At 36.8% G+C, this 18,404-nt stretch overlaps 1 protein-coding gene across 1 annotated transcript in view; it reads right to left on the minus strand.

The window, feature by feature from the left end:
• Positions 1–17,112, minus strand: part of LOC128725790 (protein sax-3-like) — a 43,047-nt gene extending 25,935 nt beyond the window's left edge. The window contains exon 1 of the mRNA XM_053819563.1: positions 17,052–17,112. Within this exon, the coding sequence (XP_053675538.1) occupies positions 17,052–17,112 (61 nt within the window). The remainder of the gene's footprint in view (positions 1–17,051) is intronic.
• Positions 17,113–18,404: the final 1,292 nt, after the last annotated feature.

An 18,404-nucleotide genomic window follows, 5' to 3' on the forward strand; every position in this document is an offset into this window, starting at 1 on the left:
ATCTGAAAAACGATGTTGCTACGAGTAATGCATTCCAATTTGTTTGTCTATCATTTTATCTGGTAAAACCGGCAACTTGAACTTATTTACAACTAGTGTGAAGAGGAGAAGCAATGAGAGTCCGAGAGCGAGACGTGCATGAAATATGTGTATCTCATACCGGACAGAAGCCGATAGACCGACATATATCAGTAAAATGCGCCTTGCAAAGCATTTCTTGACCATGGCATGAACACCTAGCAAGTCAGCCGGCCATACGAATGCATATATGATTAGAGATATTTTACTCAAACGGACAACACTGAACGTTTAGTTATCGTGATTTCTAGTAGTTTTGAAGAGAGGCAAGTGTTATTTGGTACCACACACAATCCACATTTCCAAGATATAAGACTAGAGATGATTATTAATGGACACTAAGTTGCACAACACTTTATTCGCATAAAACAGTTTTGAACAACAGTGGCATATAATTGAGTTTTCACAGCCGTTTATCAATGCAGTAAATAGGTCATACGTAAAAAAATTCTTTACCGTCCAATTAAAATCTATCGATTCTGCTGCTCTCCCTGCCAATAGTATTCCTCCTGTTGATTATAGATAATTCAACAACGAACGCTTCTTTCACCCGTGGCATTGAGCTTGAAGATATAAATAGATCGTTTTCCAAATCTTAATATTGGAATCTCTCGAGTTTTTTCTAACTTCTTCGATGCTCTATGAACGAATCAAAAGGTGAAGGCAAGCACCCTTTTCGTTGATTTTTTTACGTATCTCACACTAGCGCTATCCACCTGGTTGGCAACGCGCTTCATCAAACAGGTTTCTGAAGAAAATAATCGTTTTGTTTAAATGAACTTCCGTCCGGGTAGCTATTAACATTGGCTAAAATATATAAAACTCCAAAAGAAGAAAAAAAGCGTTCGATGCAAGATAAAAATTTGTGGCATTTTTAATGAAGTCATCAAAAAACTAATGGTAATGCCGGCGTCTTGGGATCGCCGCAGGTCTTCACTATGATTTTGCCGCAGCCATTTTCGGCTTATCTCTGTACATTCGCAGAAGACTAACCAACCAATCAATTCGCAACAACTTTTGAAATTTTCTTTACTGGAAGCTATTTTGTACATTCGTTATGTAAACAACAAATAAAACAAAATTGCGCAATTTTCCTGCAATCTTGCAAGCATTGTCTAAAAGAAAATAAACCAAAAAACAAGGAGAGAAATATGAAATAAACAACAAAAACATATTTGCGGCGAATGCTTCCATAATTTATACTATAGATCGCGGCCGAAGATTTTGTACAAGCAAGTCGTCGAAAGTCTCAATTTCAGCAAAATGTAAATATTTCCCATAAACGCAAGCCAACTCGCGGCATATCATACCGCCGTCTGATGGAGGACACAGAAAAATTAGCTGCTTTGTCTTCGTCGTAAAAATGTGCTGATAGATGAAGTTTATCCGAAACCATCGCTTCAACTCGACGGCACTATTTGATATTCCGGTTATTCGATGCTACACACCACGTTCCACAGACTGTCGTAGAGAGTAAGGAGCGCCATGGAGGACGTGTTCGACATATCAATGTAATCAATCTCACTTGCCACATGATAATCGTAGATTTCGGAGCAGACTGCCGATATGCACTGCAGAACTTTATTGTTTGGCAGCAATTCCATGAACTATAGCCATCGTAAATTACGCTGACATTTCTAAGCGGTATCAACCAAAAAAAATCTACAAATAACAGATTGACAAAAAAATATAGTTTTCTTTTCAAGAAATTAACCAAAAACACATACAAATATTATAAATCTTTATAGGCAATGCTGATCACTCAATTCTATACACATTAAAATAATTGATACTGTACAATAAATAAAATAGATATTTTTACAGATACAATTTATCCTTTCTTCAAATAAACATTTCTAACCATCTATCATCAAACTTTTAAACACAAGTGCTATTCTCATTCAATTGGATTGAGTAACGTATACCAACTAGAGCATCTCAATTTTGCGCTTGAGGTATTGACTATCAAAATAGGAAAATTCGCTTATCTTTGATGGCAAACGCACAGCATTTGCAATCAGCTATATCGCCTAAAAATGTATAATAATGTGTATTGTATTGTAATTTGTAAACTTCAAATAACCTCCGACAAGAAACGATCCTATGGAATTGCTACACCATTTCTTAACATTTGTTACTGCATAAATTAATGCCTGTATAAAATATTTCGTGTGCATAGCATATATTTTGAATGCCACAGGAATTGGATCATATTTCGCTCATTGAAACATAACTCACAGCTGGCGTGTAGCGGCCTCCAAGAGCCATCAATAGATTAGGTTCCAGGAAGCAATATCTTGACGCCCAGAGATTGTTTTCTTTTGGAGTGCCATCCGATGAACGAATCACTAGGCGTATCATATAGTGCGTCTTAGCATAACCATTAAGCATAAACCAACGATGGAAAAATGTGTGCAGCCCGAGCAGGCCAGCTCATTTGCAAACAAATTGTTCTTCTCTGGATGTTATGAAATTGTTGATGTAAGCGCGTATGTTTTACCCTGTGTTTCAAAGATGGTGCGTGACAACGTTTTTCTGTGTTTGTTCAGCAGTTGAGAGATACGGCCATATAAACCGCATATATGTTTGCCTTTTGGAGTTCTTTTTTATTTAAATGTTTTATTTTCCATACATATTTTCTACTACACAGGAGCACCAAACTGTAAGCATTATGCAAACTGCCTATAAAGGAACGACCACATCGGAAGGCGCATCAAACCGCTCACAAGTAACAAGCAACCGGGGGCGTTGGATAATCAAACTGCCGGTTGAGGTATCTTTAATGCGAATACATCGATAAAAATTTACAGCCCATTTCATGGAAGCAGAGTCCTAATATTACAAAGATTTCAAAAAATAGGACATGAAATTGTTAGTGGTAGATAGAACTTAAATTTAACCTCACACATGTTGTTATCCTTAAGATAAAATTTGTAAATGTTAAATGACAAGAATATTAAAAAAATATATTATTCGAATAAAAAAATATATATATTCAAAGAAATTATATTTACAAGCACAGAGGAATTTTTCAGCACGTTCATGTAAACAATAAAAAAAATCGTGTTGTACAATAAAAGCTCCCTACTAGGATAATAATCTAATTAGAAAACTAGACACATAATTCATAATTACATTGTTAATAATTTACTATTTTCAGCTTGCATGCTGAAGGCGAAGAAAAACTTTGTCTGTAAGGGTGAAGCTATACAAAGAAGGAACATCAGTTTCGCTCGAGAAACCGTCCTCTTTCCCGGAGCAAAAAAAAACCTGTCGGGCCCATGAGTAACTGTCGACCAAAGGAACGATATAACCAAGCTTAAGATCATCTACATTCCCAATAGTATCCACAGCTACATGACGATGCATTGCGCGGAACTCCGAGGGATAGCACTCTTGCCAATCCCCGCGAGTTATTCGTGACCAGACGTACAAAAAGTGGGCTGGAATTTTTATATCGTCCAACACCAGGTGCTTCAGCACTTTCACTTTACTCACTCTGCCTATGAGCGGTTGAAAATAGACAGCGAAAGTGAATCATTCGACAACAATATTTTTCTAATGAATATATGCTGCAAAATTATTTACATTAAAAAAACCTAATTACAATATTTTTCTAATGCATATATGCTGCAAAATTATTTACATTAAAAAATCCTAATTACCATTTTAGAGAAAAATCTTTAAGGCATTCATTGAATAAGCTTTAACTGGAAGCAACGATTCTGAGTTGTCGTAAATGAAAAAAAATATTATAACTATAACAATTAGCATTGCAATCATATTCCGGGTATTTTTTGGAAATCGGTTTCATTTTCTACTATATTTTGAGTTATATTCTAAGCTGCAAGGTACTTATGTTTTTTTTTCAATCGAAATACGATCCTGTCATACTCAAATACTTTCCTCCACGAACATCACCAAAGTACAATTTTTAGCCGTTATAGTAATAGTAAATATTCTCTAAACTGACGACACATGATCAATCCTACAAAATACGTTAAGCCTACGCAACCAACAAAAAGACATCACATCTAACATCCGAACACTCCCTGTTTCAGATTTGATTGTAATGCGCTAGACACCATTGGTACAGCGAAGGCGAAAAGATCTCGCATCTCAGTATTACTCATGGGAATTACAAGTCCCGGCCGACAGAAATTGGATGCAGAAGACGTGATTGGAATAATGGTGGCATCTATTGAAGACCTCGATAATACTAATTGAAATCAATCTTTGTTATCGGAGTTGAGCAGCTATTATAGAGATGGATAGCAAACCAACCACCGTATGAAGAAGTTGTAGATTGCTAACAATACTGTACGTATAGATTAACGAATTTAGGAAAATAGTTTCTTTACTTAGTTTTGAAATTAAAAATGTATTACATTAATTACTCCATACATGAGTAGGAAACCTACAAGGAAAAACATACATTAACCAAGCAACGGAAGACTCTGTTAATATTAATTTTTATTTATTTTTTTTTGCTAAAATAAAGGCCAATTATTGTCACTCAATTATGTATTTGAGTCATTTTTTTTGGAGTGCACCCTCAGGACAAGAGAGCTGTCACTAAGAGCCAAACGTATTATCAACAAACCATAACCGTAAGTAGCGCCATTAGCGTTGTTCGCTTGAAAATATCAACTTACTTCCGTCAGAAAGCTCATCGACTCTTCTTTTCATGGCAGAAAATCGCACTTGTGTCCGCGTACGCCAGCGTGTGCGCAGACCCTTCCAACCGACCGAGGCTAAATCATACTCGCCCACCATTTGAGTCGTCATCTCGGCCATGAGAAACAAATTGAAATCGTGAACCTTTTTCCACTACTACCCACATTTTGACCACCAGTGTCAGAAAATTGCAATTGTATGTTGATGAACGCTGGATCGCGGACGAATGACTCAACTCGGCGTGTAACAAGCGTTGAGTAGCTGCTGCGGTGGAACCGGCTGGCAGATGAACAATTAATTTAGCTACAAATGCAATTGTGGGAAATGGTGCGCATTTTCCCGCTACTCATATCCTTTCGCACCCGGTTTTTGCAGTTTCCTCTTACTAATTAGCGAATTTAAGATCTCGCAAAAACGTTTGGTTTTAGGACGGCCCCAACGGTTGAAGCATGGGATCATTGCAGCTCTGCGGCTAACGAGCGAAACTGTAACTGCTTCCGCTGCAAATTGTGCTACTTTCGTTTCTGCCACCACAGTCAATCTCACTGCTATGAATGTCGAACACCGGAGGAGAATGGCACACCCGAAACGCTCGACATTAAACTGATAATGAACCATTTCGGACGGCATCTGGTCCCATCTATTTGTTTTGATAATTATTTATGAAATTCTTCAGCGCTTCGACCACCTGGAAAACAATGTTTTTTTTTGTGGATTCTGAGAAATGAGAGATTAACGGTCCCAGCATGGCTAGGAGAAAGCCACAATCCACGAACACTCTCGAGCTGCTTTTTATGTTTTACGATCATACTTTCGACCAGATTTTATTATCCCATCACACTACACCCTCCCTAAATGAGTTGTTATCACTCTGACTGCACCTAAACTTGCCACAGGGTAGAAGATAACTCTGACGAGAGACCCCAGTTACAACTGACTAACGCCATGAAACAAAAGCGCCTGGCGTGTCAACGTGGGCGACGCCATGTCATCGTAGGGCATGACCGAGACCTTCTTGCTCGAGGCAACGGAAGGCAAATGTATCGTTAAAGTATAAATATACTGGGTGTAGGTTAGCCCTAACACTGGTGAACGGCAATAAGACCTTCAAACGCATTCTCGGAGAGATACACTCGTAAAGTGCTTAATTGATCAACGCCTTCCTTTGCAGCTTGAAAGCTGAAAAATCGAGAGCTGGAAGAAATGATCCTGCTTTCATCCCCGCTTCATCCCGGCAAAACCCGATCGACGACGTGTCGGACAGTAAATTATACGAGCAAAAAGATAATCGGGTAAGGTTGGCTACCTAAACCGTTAAGTGAAGGCACAACAGAATGTTAAGATATTAAATGTCGGTATAAAGTCTTGCCAAGGATAAGAAAATATGTTGAAAAGATTATATATATATATATATATATATATATATATATATATATATATATATATATATATATATATATATATATATATATATATATATATATATATATATATATATATATATATATATATAAATTAATTAAATTAGAACATTTTTAATTTGTTATACATTTATTTTATTATATTTATACTACAAATTGCTTCCCAATTTTTATAATATACACTCAAAAATATTCTATGAAAATATCATTCAAAAATATTCATGATATCATTCATGAATAACATTCAAATGATTGGCTTGAGACAGTAATTGAATCGTTAAATCCAAATTTATTTGGTTTTTAATCATGGTGAATTAGCAACTAGGAATAAAGGGTTATTCTAAATTATAATGCATGCACAGTTCCAGTAGCGGTAACTATAAAGTTGTCATTTTGATAGACATATTCATTTCTTTTTACTTGAACCACATTAAGCAGTGCAGCTGAAATTTTTAATGAACAATAAACCCGTTTATAGTTTACAATTTGGCTAGCATGAAATGTGTAGCATAAATCATACTTTCATTAGCAAAGAGATAAGATAATCATTTTGTGCCCTAAAGAAGGCGTCTTCCTAAATTTCTTTATCATTCAGCTTCCGCGAGTTGCCTTATTTTGCACCAATAAACTTCCTACTGGCTAATTGGTGTATATTTCATTAGAGGCCGTAAAACTATTTCAGTTTTGATTTTCCCCCTGCAGTAGTTGACCCATTATGGTGAACTTTTTTTTTTCCTTTTTAGACCAATCATTAAGATTCCAGTGCGAACTGGAAACGCGCTCTACATTTCGTGATTTTTATTCGTAGCAAGCCAAAGTCGCCTTTCACTATTCCCGAAGGCCCTAAAATTGAAAATCTTTGAAGTAATTTGGAGAAAAACTAATTACAACAATAAATTACCTTTCCCACGCATCGAATAAAGCCAATAAAGGTAACGGACAACGCAAATATCACGAACTTTCAGGTAAATTAAAACATTTGTTATTGAAATCGTGCCAACCCGCAGGCTAAAAGCGATTTGACGACATCTATTCTGACGATCGGTGGGCGACTTGCATTTGCCCACGATCCTATTTCAGGGCTCAGGTGGTTAAAAGTATGCCGTTACAGTAGACTAACCAGCGACCGAAAAACATTTGAGTCGTTTGTCCGACGATTGCTAATATCACGATTTGGTCATCAGCCACCAGGGACAAAACAGTAGTGAGGCTTACGACCGCATACGTGGTATCGAACAGATCGTATACATCGTCATTGCCACAGCGATCTGTAGGAGGCAAATGTTGGAAAATAAAATAATGCCCAAATAGAGCCATGAAACGATTGGATGCAGTTTAACGGCGAATCGATCGTGACACGCTCTTCCACCGCCTTACAAGTGGGTTTAATATTTTTTGGGCCAAAATGCCAAGCCCAACACCAAGGATTGGTGTTTTGATTCATCTTTCTAATTTTATTCATTCTAAGGATTCATCTTTTGGTGAAAAACTCATCTTGTTGTCCAAAAGTAAATGTTGCAATCTTGCAAATGCTTTATAAAACTTTACTATTCTACTATAATCTATTATTATTTTACTATCCACACAAGTAATACTTGTTGTTCTTTAAATACTGGTTTAATAGTGTTCTGCTAATACCGTAGCTCTGTAACTCAAGTCCATTCTATAATGTCGCTAAACTTAAAACAAACTGCATATCAGATCGTGCTAATGATCAAGGCACGAAAAATGATAATCGTCTCAAAGAAACACCTCCACGAAACCATGAGGTTTCTCAACCTGATTGCTTGCAATGTGAAGTAAACGATTCGAAGGAATCGTGAAACAGTAGAACGTCATCAAATGAATACATTAGCCTGCAAAGGTGTTACTGGTAACGATATTGATGAAGTTTACGGTGTAACCGAAACAGGCTAGCAGTTGAATCAATTAAATGCATCACTAATTTAGCGTGTGTTGTTGCTCAATCTAAAACATTTTGGGGGGCTTTGGTGCAGCGTCCTTCTCTCCCTGAAATATCGCGTATACCATCTTCGTAAAATAACACCAGACTAACTAAAAAGAGCTAATTTGCAGAACGTACAGCCGAAACCATACTAAATCGTTGCAAAGCTGAGAAGATTTGTCCGGAGATCACCCTGGTAGTTAATGATATGCACATACCTACAGAACAGAAGAAAAGCAAAAGAGAACAGGAAAATACCATTAGTTGAACAGCACAACAAGCGGGACGGGATGTAACAGTAATGGCGCTGGAAGGAGCATATCGACACATTTAACAAGCCAGGCAAAAAAACTACGTTGGAGCAACTACTCTCAAGCAAGACTCTGGTTACCAGGGATGAAGATGCTTTCGTTCATTAACAAATAGAAAGCGAAAAAGCAGCTACAACACAGCAGATAGCGGTGATACATTAACTATTCCTGTGACCATGTGCGATACCGTCTGAGTTCACGCAACGACTTGTCGAGGACAGTCGGAAGGCTCCTACTCATTTGCATGCAATGCTAATTTATTTAGCACCGTTAAGTACAATTCTCGGTAATGACGGTTCTTTCCGACACATGTCACAAATTGCGAGATCGGTCCGCGACTCTGGTGGCAGTGGGAGAAAGTAGTTGGAGCTATTTCTTCGGCAAATGTTTCCCACCACCGGGAATTCCAGCGGTGAAGAGTTTATGACTCGGAAATCACGACCACCATCGATGGCACGATCCGCATTCGTTGTGCTCGGTTGTAGGCTGATGAAATGCTTTTATTACGGTATATTTTTGCCAAAACATGATACAATTCTGAGCTATATAAAATCCCATAAACTGAACCACCCAGGACACGCTCAGTTCACTCCAAGGAGAGATACTATCGTAAATCACGGAAAACTAGTCAGATACACAAAATAAAAATACTGACTGTAAACTTTGGTAGCATGTTGGTCAGTTCAACCAGACAAACAAGGGAGTAAAATTGAGGTTTTGCTTATTTTGCGACTTGAAACAAGAACCATAAAAATTACGACCAACGTGTAGACCAAATTTGCATGCTTCGGTATTCTACCTGGGACGGCGGCGGACCTTTACATTCACGACCATGTCATCTTTTCATTTCTAGCGATGACAACATAACATAATTTTACATATGCAAAGAAAGGCAGAACGGTTCTATGTAAAAATTACGTTTGCAACATTATGTTAACACGCTTTGATTTTGATCGTAAAATGTGCTCTGGCTAAAACTTGCTGATAATTCACAACTAACTTTGCTTGAACAAGTCATAAAACAGGGAGTTTTAAGTAACGTTATCCAGAATATCAAATGTAAAAAGAGGATATGTTTTTTGCGATACACTATATATGTCATTGATAGTTTAAAGGACTGATAATACAATGTGTTATAAATTATTGCACTTTGAAATTATATTGCACTTTAATTCAACTGAATGAGAGTTGATCTGATTTAGTTTTTACCCAGTATAATAATACATTTTAAGTCGGTTCTCACATTATTTCAATTGCTTCATAATGGGTACGCGACAACCAAATGGGTATCATTTGGTAGATTCGACAAAATCAACAATAATTATCCTCACAGCTCCCTTTAACTGAATACTATTATCGAGCAATCGAACAAAATTCGCTCATCAGTGAAACGAGAATGCAGTATCCTCCTAGGAAATCAACATATGGAAACTGTGTACGTCGTTATAATAATGTTCCTCATTAATTACACTGTAATGAAGTAATGAAAGAAAATAGCATGCATATCACGATTGAGTTCAAAATTCAACAAACCAAGTAAAACGTAATATATGAAAAAAAGACTATGTTTAATTTAACATTATTATAACAACTAATAATTCAATTCATACTTCTGCGCTACAAAAATATTAAATACAATACAATTAATTGTTTGACGAACTTACAATTCTAAAAAAAAAAAACATAAAAAACATCTTCATTTAAAATTCAGAGAGCCTATGAAATTCGTTCACACATAGGTTGAAAAAATAACGACAGAAAAAACATCCCACAAGTTCATATCCCATCGCTGCGTGTGGGATTTATGGACAAATTTGAATCATCATATCTTTATAAAAAAATGATATATTAGTAAAATGTTGCATAGGCCTTCGTAACGGAATGTGACCGCATGGAAACATTTCTCAAATTCCATCCGCATCAAAAATTGCACCATAGTATGGTGACTAGCACATATAAGCCAAATGGTTTGTGCACCATGACTCAATGTCAGAGAAAAGGCATATGTTAGCGTTTTGAGGAAAAGAATAGACCCCTTATGCCCTCATTCATTGAGCCTCTTTGACATTCACTAATCGTCACTTGATGTAATCCAGCACACATCCAGCAAAAGACTGACGCAAGATCTCCTAAATGCTGTGGGAAGAAAATTCTCGCGTCACCACTAAGCAAGCATGCTGGTTGCGGTATGTATAATACTATTGCGATAGGACTTTAAATTAACTATCCACAAAAGTTAAGGAACAATTTGAAACCCGAGCTGAAAATATTCAATATTTTCAAAATATTGATTATAATAAAGGATCAGGGTTTTTGAAGAAGAGGTATGAAGATGTTTGTCCCAATCTTTTTCATTATTTACATATAATATACATTTACTTTATTTTAATGTAATGCAAATGACCCCACCATTTTTTTAGTCGCTTACTAATAATTAATAATTAAGAAATACTTTTTTTGCTTTGATAGTCTTTCAAGATATTCTATACTCAAAACAGGTGTTTCATGTAATAAATTTTATCTATGCGATCTTAATTTACAATAGAAACACATTTACCATTGAATAGAATTTATTACTATTAATCGCTTGTAAATATCATAATCAAGAAGTAAAACTAATATTAAGTTAAGTCAAAGGCAAAGATATACGGTAGAATTATAGACACGAAAACTATAAAATACCACGAAGCAAAATTTTAACTAATCGTAGAAGAGGAAAATTAAGTATGAACAACACATCTGATAAGCTTCTGGTTTCATTTAAACTTTATTATCGTAGTTCATTGACAAATGAAGTCAACAGAACGAATGGAAAAGTGAAAGAATTTGAAAGCAATGCTTATTTTCTGTGAACGATTACAACGGGTCTCTGCATACATCGTATTGTTTTATTGGTGAAATTGATAGTTCACGTTGAAGGGTAAGAAAACATCACTTGCATCCAATATTCCACCCAAAATGGGAATGAAGAATAGTTGCAGTGCAGCAGGCATGTATTAAGCTGACGAAGTTGACATTCTTTGTATCAATATTTCCAGATGACCGCATATGCATGAAAGTCGTATTTTATGGTCCATTCGTTTAATCACCTTGAGCATATCGAATTGCTCTGCTGATCAAAAGCCTTCTATAAACTTGAGTGAGTTGTCGGACCCACCATGGTTGGAGGTATTTACACTTCAAAAAACAACATGATAGAACCATATACAGGCTGCTAAAATGCGTTGTACTTCATGTAAACTTTCTACATATCGTATTAACAACAATAAACAAAATGAAGAACTTAAAAATGCTTGCAAAAGATCAAGCAGTCATTGATTAAAACTACAATTTAATCAACGAAGCTTAAATTAAATTGAATTAAAGTAAATTCAAGTTAATTAATTGTCAATTCAATACATTATTTGTCCAAGAATACAATTTTTGTTTTGATTGAGAAAGATACTACTTTACATACATATTAAATTACGAAATATTATCTAAAATCATCATTATAATGTTAAATAAATCAAAATAAGCAAACCAAATTTAATATTTGTTTCACCTATTTAGAAGTATTACACTGCATAGGGTAATGATATTTATACATACCACCTGGCCAAGCATAGAGTATAAGCCATGACAAAAACGATTCTGCTTCTTCCTTTAAATTTTACTATACATAAACGAAGCAAATCTTATCCTTTCATCGCCCACCAGAACCAAAGAGGGAAAGGTACACTACTAAAAGCTTGATAGGTGCTCAACCTCGCAACGTAAAAGTACGTCCTTCACAAAACAAAGAGAACACCCATCAACACTTGGAACTGGTGTTTTGTTTCCCGGTTTCGTTTTTGTCCCATAAAATAACGTTGCTCCCACCACTCCTGTGTTTAAGCAAGCCCAGAGGGTCGTCGTCGCGAAGACAAACAAATACTACACATGCCAACGAACTTCCCCATGCTACTGGAGAGCGTACACTTACTGCTTCCATCGTGACAGTCACGAGTGCGCGTGTCTCAATCCAACGGAAGGTATTGGGCGTAGGGATCCAACAAAAAAAATGCCACGAAACGAGAAAGATTTTAAGCTAGGAGCAAAAAAGCAACGCCACCCATAGGGTGAGAACGACAACTGTCTCATCAAGGCTCTAGTAGGTTTCATGAATTCTTGTCACGTGATTCAAAGTATTAGTCCGTGGCGTGAAAAAAAAAGATACAATTTACCAAAATGCTTCCTTTTTTCTAGTGTAACGGGTTCGCACACGAATTGAGAATTCCAAAGGCAGGCACATAAAGAGTGAAGTAGGGAGGAGGACGTTGCACACAGTGCGTTTTCTGTGTCTGTGGCGTCGTCGAGAACATACCGCACAAAAGAAAAAATGTCCCAGTAAAAAGTTACACGAGTAAAAGATATTCTACTGTGGAATTCCACACTTTGAAAAACAAACTACAGTAATTAAATCAACACATCTATTGCTGTTTTTCAAATGCTAATACGTTTGTACTACTTGATTAAAATTAGTTATATTGGCTTGAAGATGTTCTTGTATATTTGCAATATTGATGATTACAAACGGAATGGCCAAAAAAGGGTAAGTTTTATTATCATCAAAACGAAAATATGGAACGTGATGAAATTTCTGAATGAAAAACCCACGGCACGAATGTTTGCTCAATAATTTTAACAACTGTACATAGCTCTTCGTTTACTCCATTCAGTTTTTTCAGTCCTATCATCCGGATCACGGAATCCACCTTCGTTCGACCATCCTTAAAACCCGGCAGAAAACTATCCATTGTGTGCAATAGGTGCAGGTTTCTCTGCTTACGTTCTAACACGCTACGGCGCAAAATGGAGCTCTGTCACAGCAAATAACGACGGTATCCAAGATCAAGTTCAAGATAAGGTCGAAAAGACCCCGAAATGTGAAAACTCTTCATGCTCGCATGCGAGACACAGCTTGGCGCATGTGTACTAGAAGGAAGTAAAACGGGAAGACTAGGGGTGATTTTTTGGCTGGGGAATGTTGGATCATAATGCAGGAGGGATTCAACGGTCCAACACCCTCTGAAAATGTTCTGAAATGGACGAAATGTTCCAAGGACGAAAGTTACGCCAACCCAGAGCAGTTTTCTGTAGAAAACCGTTGGCTGCAGGTAAAATCAATAAAAATGCCTTTTGTTCTTTGTTTCCGTCTGCAATGTGGAGCTTCCGTGTGCTACTCACACAATCCCAGCCGGACGTGGTATAGAGTCGAAGATAGAACAATAAAGCGACATCAAACACCATAATATATCATAGCAGATTCCAATTAAAAAAAAATTACGACGAATTTCACAAAGAAAAATAATCATATTTTACGAACAATTATCGAAATAAACGATATAAAAACAAATTATAATTTAGTAATTATATAAAAAATAAGAACATATATACCCATTGTCGTATGGACCAATTGCGATTTTAACAAGCATAATATGGAAAAACTCCAAAGAAGTTAACGTTCAAATATTTTCAAACCTAAAAATAATAAGGAAATCTATTTTATGCTCCTGCATTACAAACGCTGTCATGTTTAAACAATGCGCCATCTAACGCTTCTGTTTGTCGGTTTCGTTGCCGCTTGCGAACATGTTGACAGCAAAATACACTTTGCCTTTTTACCACCGCTTTCAATCGTCGTAACAACACGAGCTCAGCCAACGTTGCAAAACACCGCCGTTGGGGTGTTATCAAAATGTTCCAAAAAATCATCCCAACGTGTTGGCCAAACTAAGCCCCAAATTGAAATTGGCGCCGGTAGCTATGCGAAACGAAATACACCCAGGCAAACAGAAAAATTCCTGGAAGGGAGAGAAATTGATCGCTGTGCAACGGGTGCTTCGGCCCTGGAGGAGAAACGGAAACGAGCAGTTTGAAGGAAGAATGCTTCGAGGGCGCCATGAAAGTCATAAATTACAGCCCAAGCAAAGAATTATCGACTGGCCCGCGCTGGGCAAGGACACTACTACCGGAGCCGGTTGCTCCGCTTGTTTTCAGCCTTGTTCGTAAGCGATGGCTTGGAATAAATTATTGACAACGAACCATAAGAATTGAAGCAAGATTAACAGTAAAACTAAGCGATCGTCTCGGGAAGCGGGCACTGTCCAGTGGCTGAGCCAGGGGAGAGCAACGATAGCGTAAACGGAAAAATTAAGTTAATCAAGTCCACCTGCTACCACTCTTGTGGCGGATGTTGATTCATGAAAAATAATCATGTGGTCATGGCATCCAGCCCTTTAAGGCAGGTCCTATTGTTTAAAGCTAATTTTGAGTTCAACTTCTGATCCAATGTCAATAATGTGAAATTTTTATGAAATTTTCTATCATTGCGTTTCTAAAGACAAAAGATTGCAAAAAAGAAAACAAATCGTTCCACTGCACCACAGGATATGTAGTGTTTTACTTAACGAATTTAGCAATAAGAATAATTTACGGAGCAATGTTTACACATACTCTTGTCATTATTACAACCAAAAGAATAAGATAAAAAATACGTTCATTATCTCATTAAAGCCAATCAAATCCCGAAAAATTGCATGAACCATTTGGTTTCAAGATAAAACCAACAAGCACACTAAAGAAACATTGGAGAAAAAATGTTTCAAAAAACGAACGATATGGTCAGCAATCAATAAAAAAAGGTTTTGATAAAACTTTCACAAGGACTTAGATAATAAAAATGAAAACCTTTACATGAAAACGAACTAGGAATGAATTTGAATCAAATTTATTCGTGAAACTAGAGGTCGTCAAACTACACGATCAAAATTCAAGCTTGCCAATTTAACAAACTCCTGGCGAGAGAGTTTAATCATGTAATCAACCGGCATCGACGGTTAACAAACTAGCCGCAGTCATTTTCTACTTGTTGGAACACCTCCGTCTTGCAACCACCGTTTTTGAACAACTCTCGGAAACTGTCATTTAATTCGGGTAATTTTCATTAAATTCTTTTTGTCTCTTCATCCCACAAATTCACAGCCACCGTGGCACGGTTATGATTCTGCCGCATATTACATTTTACCAGCCCTCTCGGTTCATGCTGGAGCTTTCCCTAAAAAGCAGGAAACCGTTCTTATCGTTTGCACCCCTAAAGGCGCCAAAACTTTCCAAGCATCCAACCAGCTCGCAAGTCAACGCGCCAAGCGAATATCATTACGATGTATTTTTGGTACGTCAGAGGAAGGAAAGAAAGTATAAAACGATGAGACGGTGGTGATGGTGGAGCGTCTTGAAAAGCCGCTTTGCCGAACGCCCGAAAATAAACGCCCTTATCCGTTGGACACGGCAGGCCTGCGCGACTCAGACTATCGGAGATAATTTTATGCAGATAAGTATCTTTTAATTTAAGCCCGGAGCTCCCAAAAATTTTGCACAAGTAAATTCATTAGCGAAAGACCCGCTACCACATTCTACATCAGACCGTGAGCGCATCAGAGACAGCCTCCAGTTTTGTACGAATCTCGCGTTGCTGGAACGACGGTCTTGCGATGTTCGATAAGCGCAAAATGTCTTCCACTGTGCGCTGAAACCGGAAATACTGCCCCAAAGCAACATTGCCGTTGACTAACGAGTAGTCTAAAGCGTGCTTTGGTGTACCACCGTCTTCTCCCGTTTATATTGAGACAAAACTGTTTCCTTGCAGAGCTGATGCGTTTTGCTAGCGGCAACTTTGATCTCAATTACTCAGCACGTTGAAACACGCCGTGAAATGCACAAAGCAAAGCAAAATGATCATATCAGTGTCCCTACTCCCGGAAATAATGCTCGCACTCTGAATGCGGGCAGCAACAAAAATATCAAAAAAAAATAACACATCTGCAAGGGAAAATGCATTCTAGACTTACATCCAAAGTTTTCATACATCAACTAAGGCCATTAAGGAGGCGCACGGCTACAAACTCGAAAGTATTAGGTACGCCATACAGCAAAAACTTTCTTACGTTTAATACTTCACGCGTGACACCAGAGATTTAATCAACTTGATTCATGTTCACTTTTCACTGTGCCAATGTTCATCCCCTGGGATGTCGAAAAGTATTCGGCTTTATAAGTTTAGGACTCATTGAGTGGCGCTGCGTGTATGTTATTACATGCTTCGCCCATTTTTCACTTCGGCTTAGAAAGGCTGTAATCTTATTTTATATTCGCTCTCCATAATCCAAAGATAATCCACGTAGTGTTGATTTTTACATGTTTGTTCCAAAACAATAATCGAGTAACATAATGATTTTAATGAAATATATCATTATAAAATCAAATATTGCGTTACCAAGCCTAAAAAGTAGTAAGTTGCTGTAATTATTACGATGGCATGCTATCTTTAAAATTGCTTTGAAAACAAGTTTGGGACCTCATTTATCTTAAATTTCTTAAATTGAATAAAATCTTAAAATACATTTTGATGTTATATTATATTTTCATTTTGATAGCTTTGAATATAAGAACCATATGGTTGTGCTATTTAAAATTTTGCTTTTTTTGTTATGCTGTATTAACCAATGTGATTTTGTTTTATATATTATATATTAATTAATATATTATAAAATGTTAACCATCAGCAAAAAGAAAAAGAAGCATGTTAGACTAGCTTACCTTGAATTGTTGGACTTATGAACAAAGTCAAAAGCAGCACCACTAAAACCAGGTAATCCATTTTTTCGGTGGAACAGTCTATTCCACCAAACAGCAATCACTCCAACCAAACCTTCAATTTACTCTAGATGATGGACATTTATGAATAAAGATTTTACTACGGCACTCACAATCAATTTCTTTTCAATTATTTTTCCATCATCGATATCAGCCAATTATTGCTGTTTTTTTGTTTTTTTTACTAACTACCACTTTATGCACATTTCACAAATATCGTAGCATCACAAAACTTTACTCTTTATTAGACACTACACTTCGAACGCGTCACTCGCTACACATTCATAGAATTGAAAACATTTTAGCTTCTTTTTAAGATTGATTATTAATTTTGATTGAACAATATTTATGCACTACTCATTTCATATGCTTATATACACGATCGAAAAAAGCATTGTTGTGATGTTAAATGATCATCAGCGCGTATTTGTGCGTATGGAAAACATACCTTTTGCACTCTATCTGCTGCAATTACGAGCAGAACCGCATCCTCTTTGATCCGAACGTTTAAATTTTACTTATTTGTTTCAACAGAACCTGGCATGGTTATCCACCGCACATTATGTTTATCACTCTGAAAAGGAATAAATATATGAAAATACAATAATTAAAGATACTGCTAACAGCGAATATGTTTCATGCATTTATAATAAATAAGAACTCACGCTTCATGCGAAAAGAATGAAAAAAAAATATTGAACTAAACCAGTATTAAGCTATAATAAATTTGGTATTGTCACGACAAATGTATATGACATAAAGTAACATTTAATGATATTGTATGGATTGTAAAGTGACTTCAAATTGAGAAAAAAATATCGAATGCAGCGCTTAGAGAAATTCAAGTACCTTCGAAACTGTTTTCATTGGTCACATACGAATAAATAATATTAACCAAACAATTATAACCACAATTCTATTTGTGAAACAAAAATAAGCAAGCTATCACAAACAGTAATTTGCTACACTCTAAAATTGATACAAAAAAATAGGAAATTCAAATTGCATGAAAACTAAAGTCGTGAGTTTGTGCACGGTTAAAGATCAACACGCAAAGGCCAATCAAACCTCCCAGGCGTAAATATCGCGTTATACCAATAAGGCAGCCGGTCGTCCGGTACACAGTTTTTACAATTACCCACCCTCCGGTCTAAATGTTAAAGTTTAGATTGTGCGAGAGATCTGAGGCGGAACAGCATGCATCGACAGATTTTCACCCCGCGGTGCTGGATCACATGAAGGCAAAAATTCCGTATCAGCGCACAAAACGAACCAGTGGCTCGATGGCAGCAGGCG

Source organism: Anopheles nili, chromosome 2, assembly GCF_943737925.1.
Source record: "Anopheles nili chromosome 2, idAnoNiliSN_F5_01, whole genome shotgun sequence".
Classification (NCBI taxonomy): domain Eukaryota; kingdom Metazoa; phylum Arthropoda; class Insecta; order Diptera; family Culicidae; genus Anopheles; species Anopheles nili.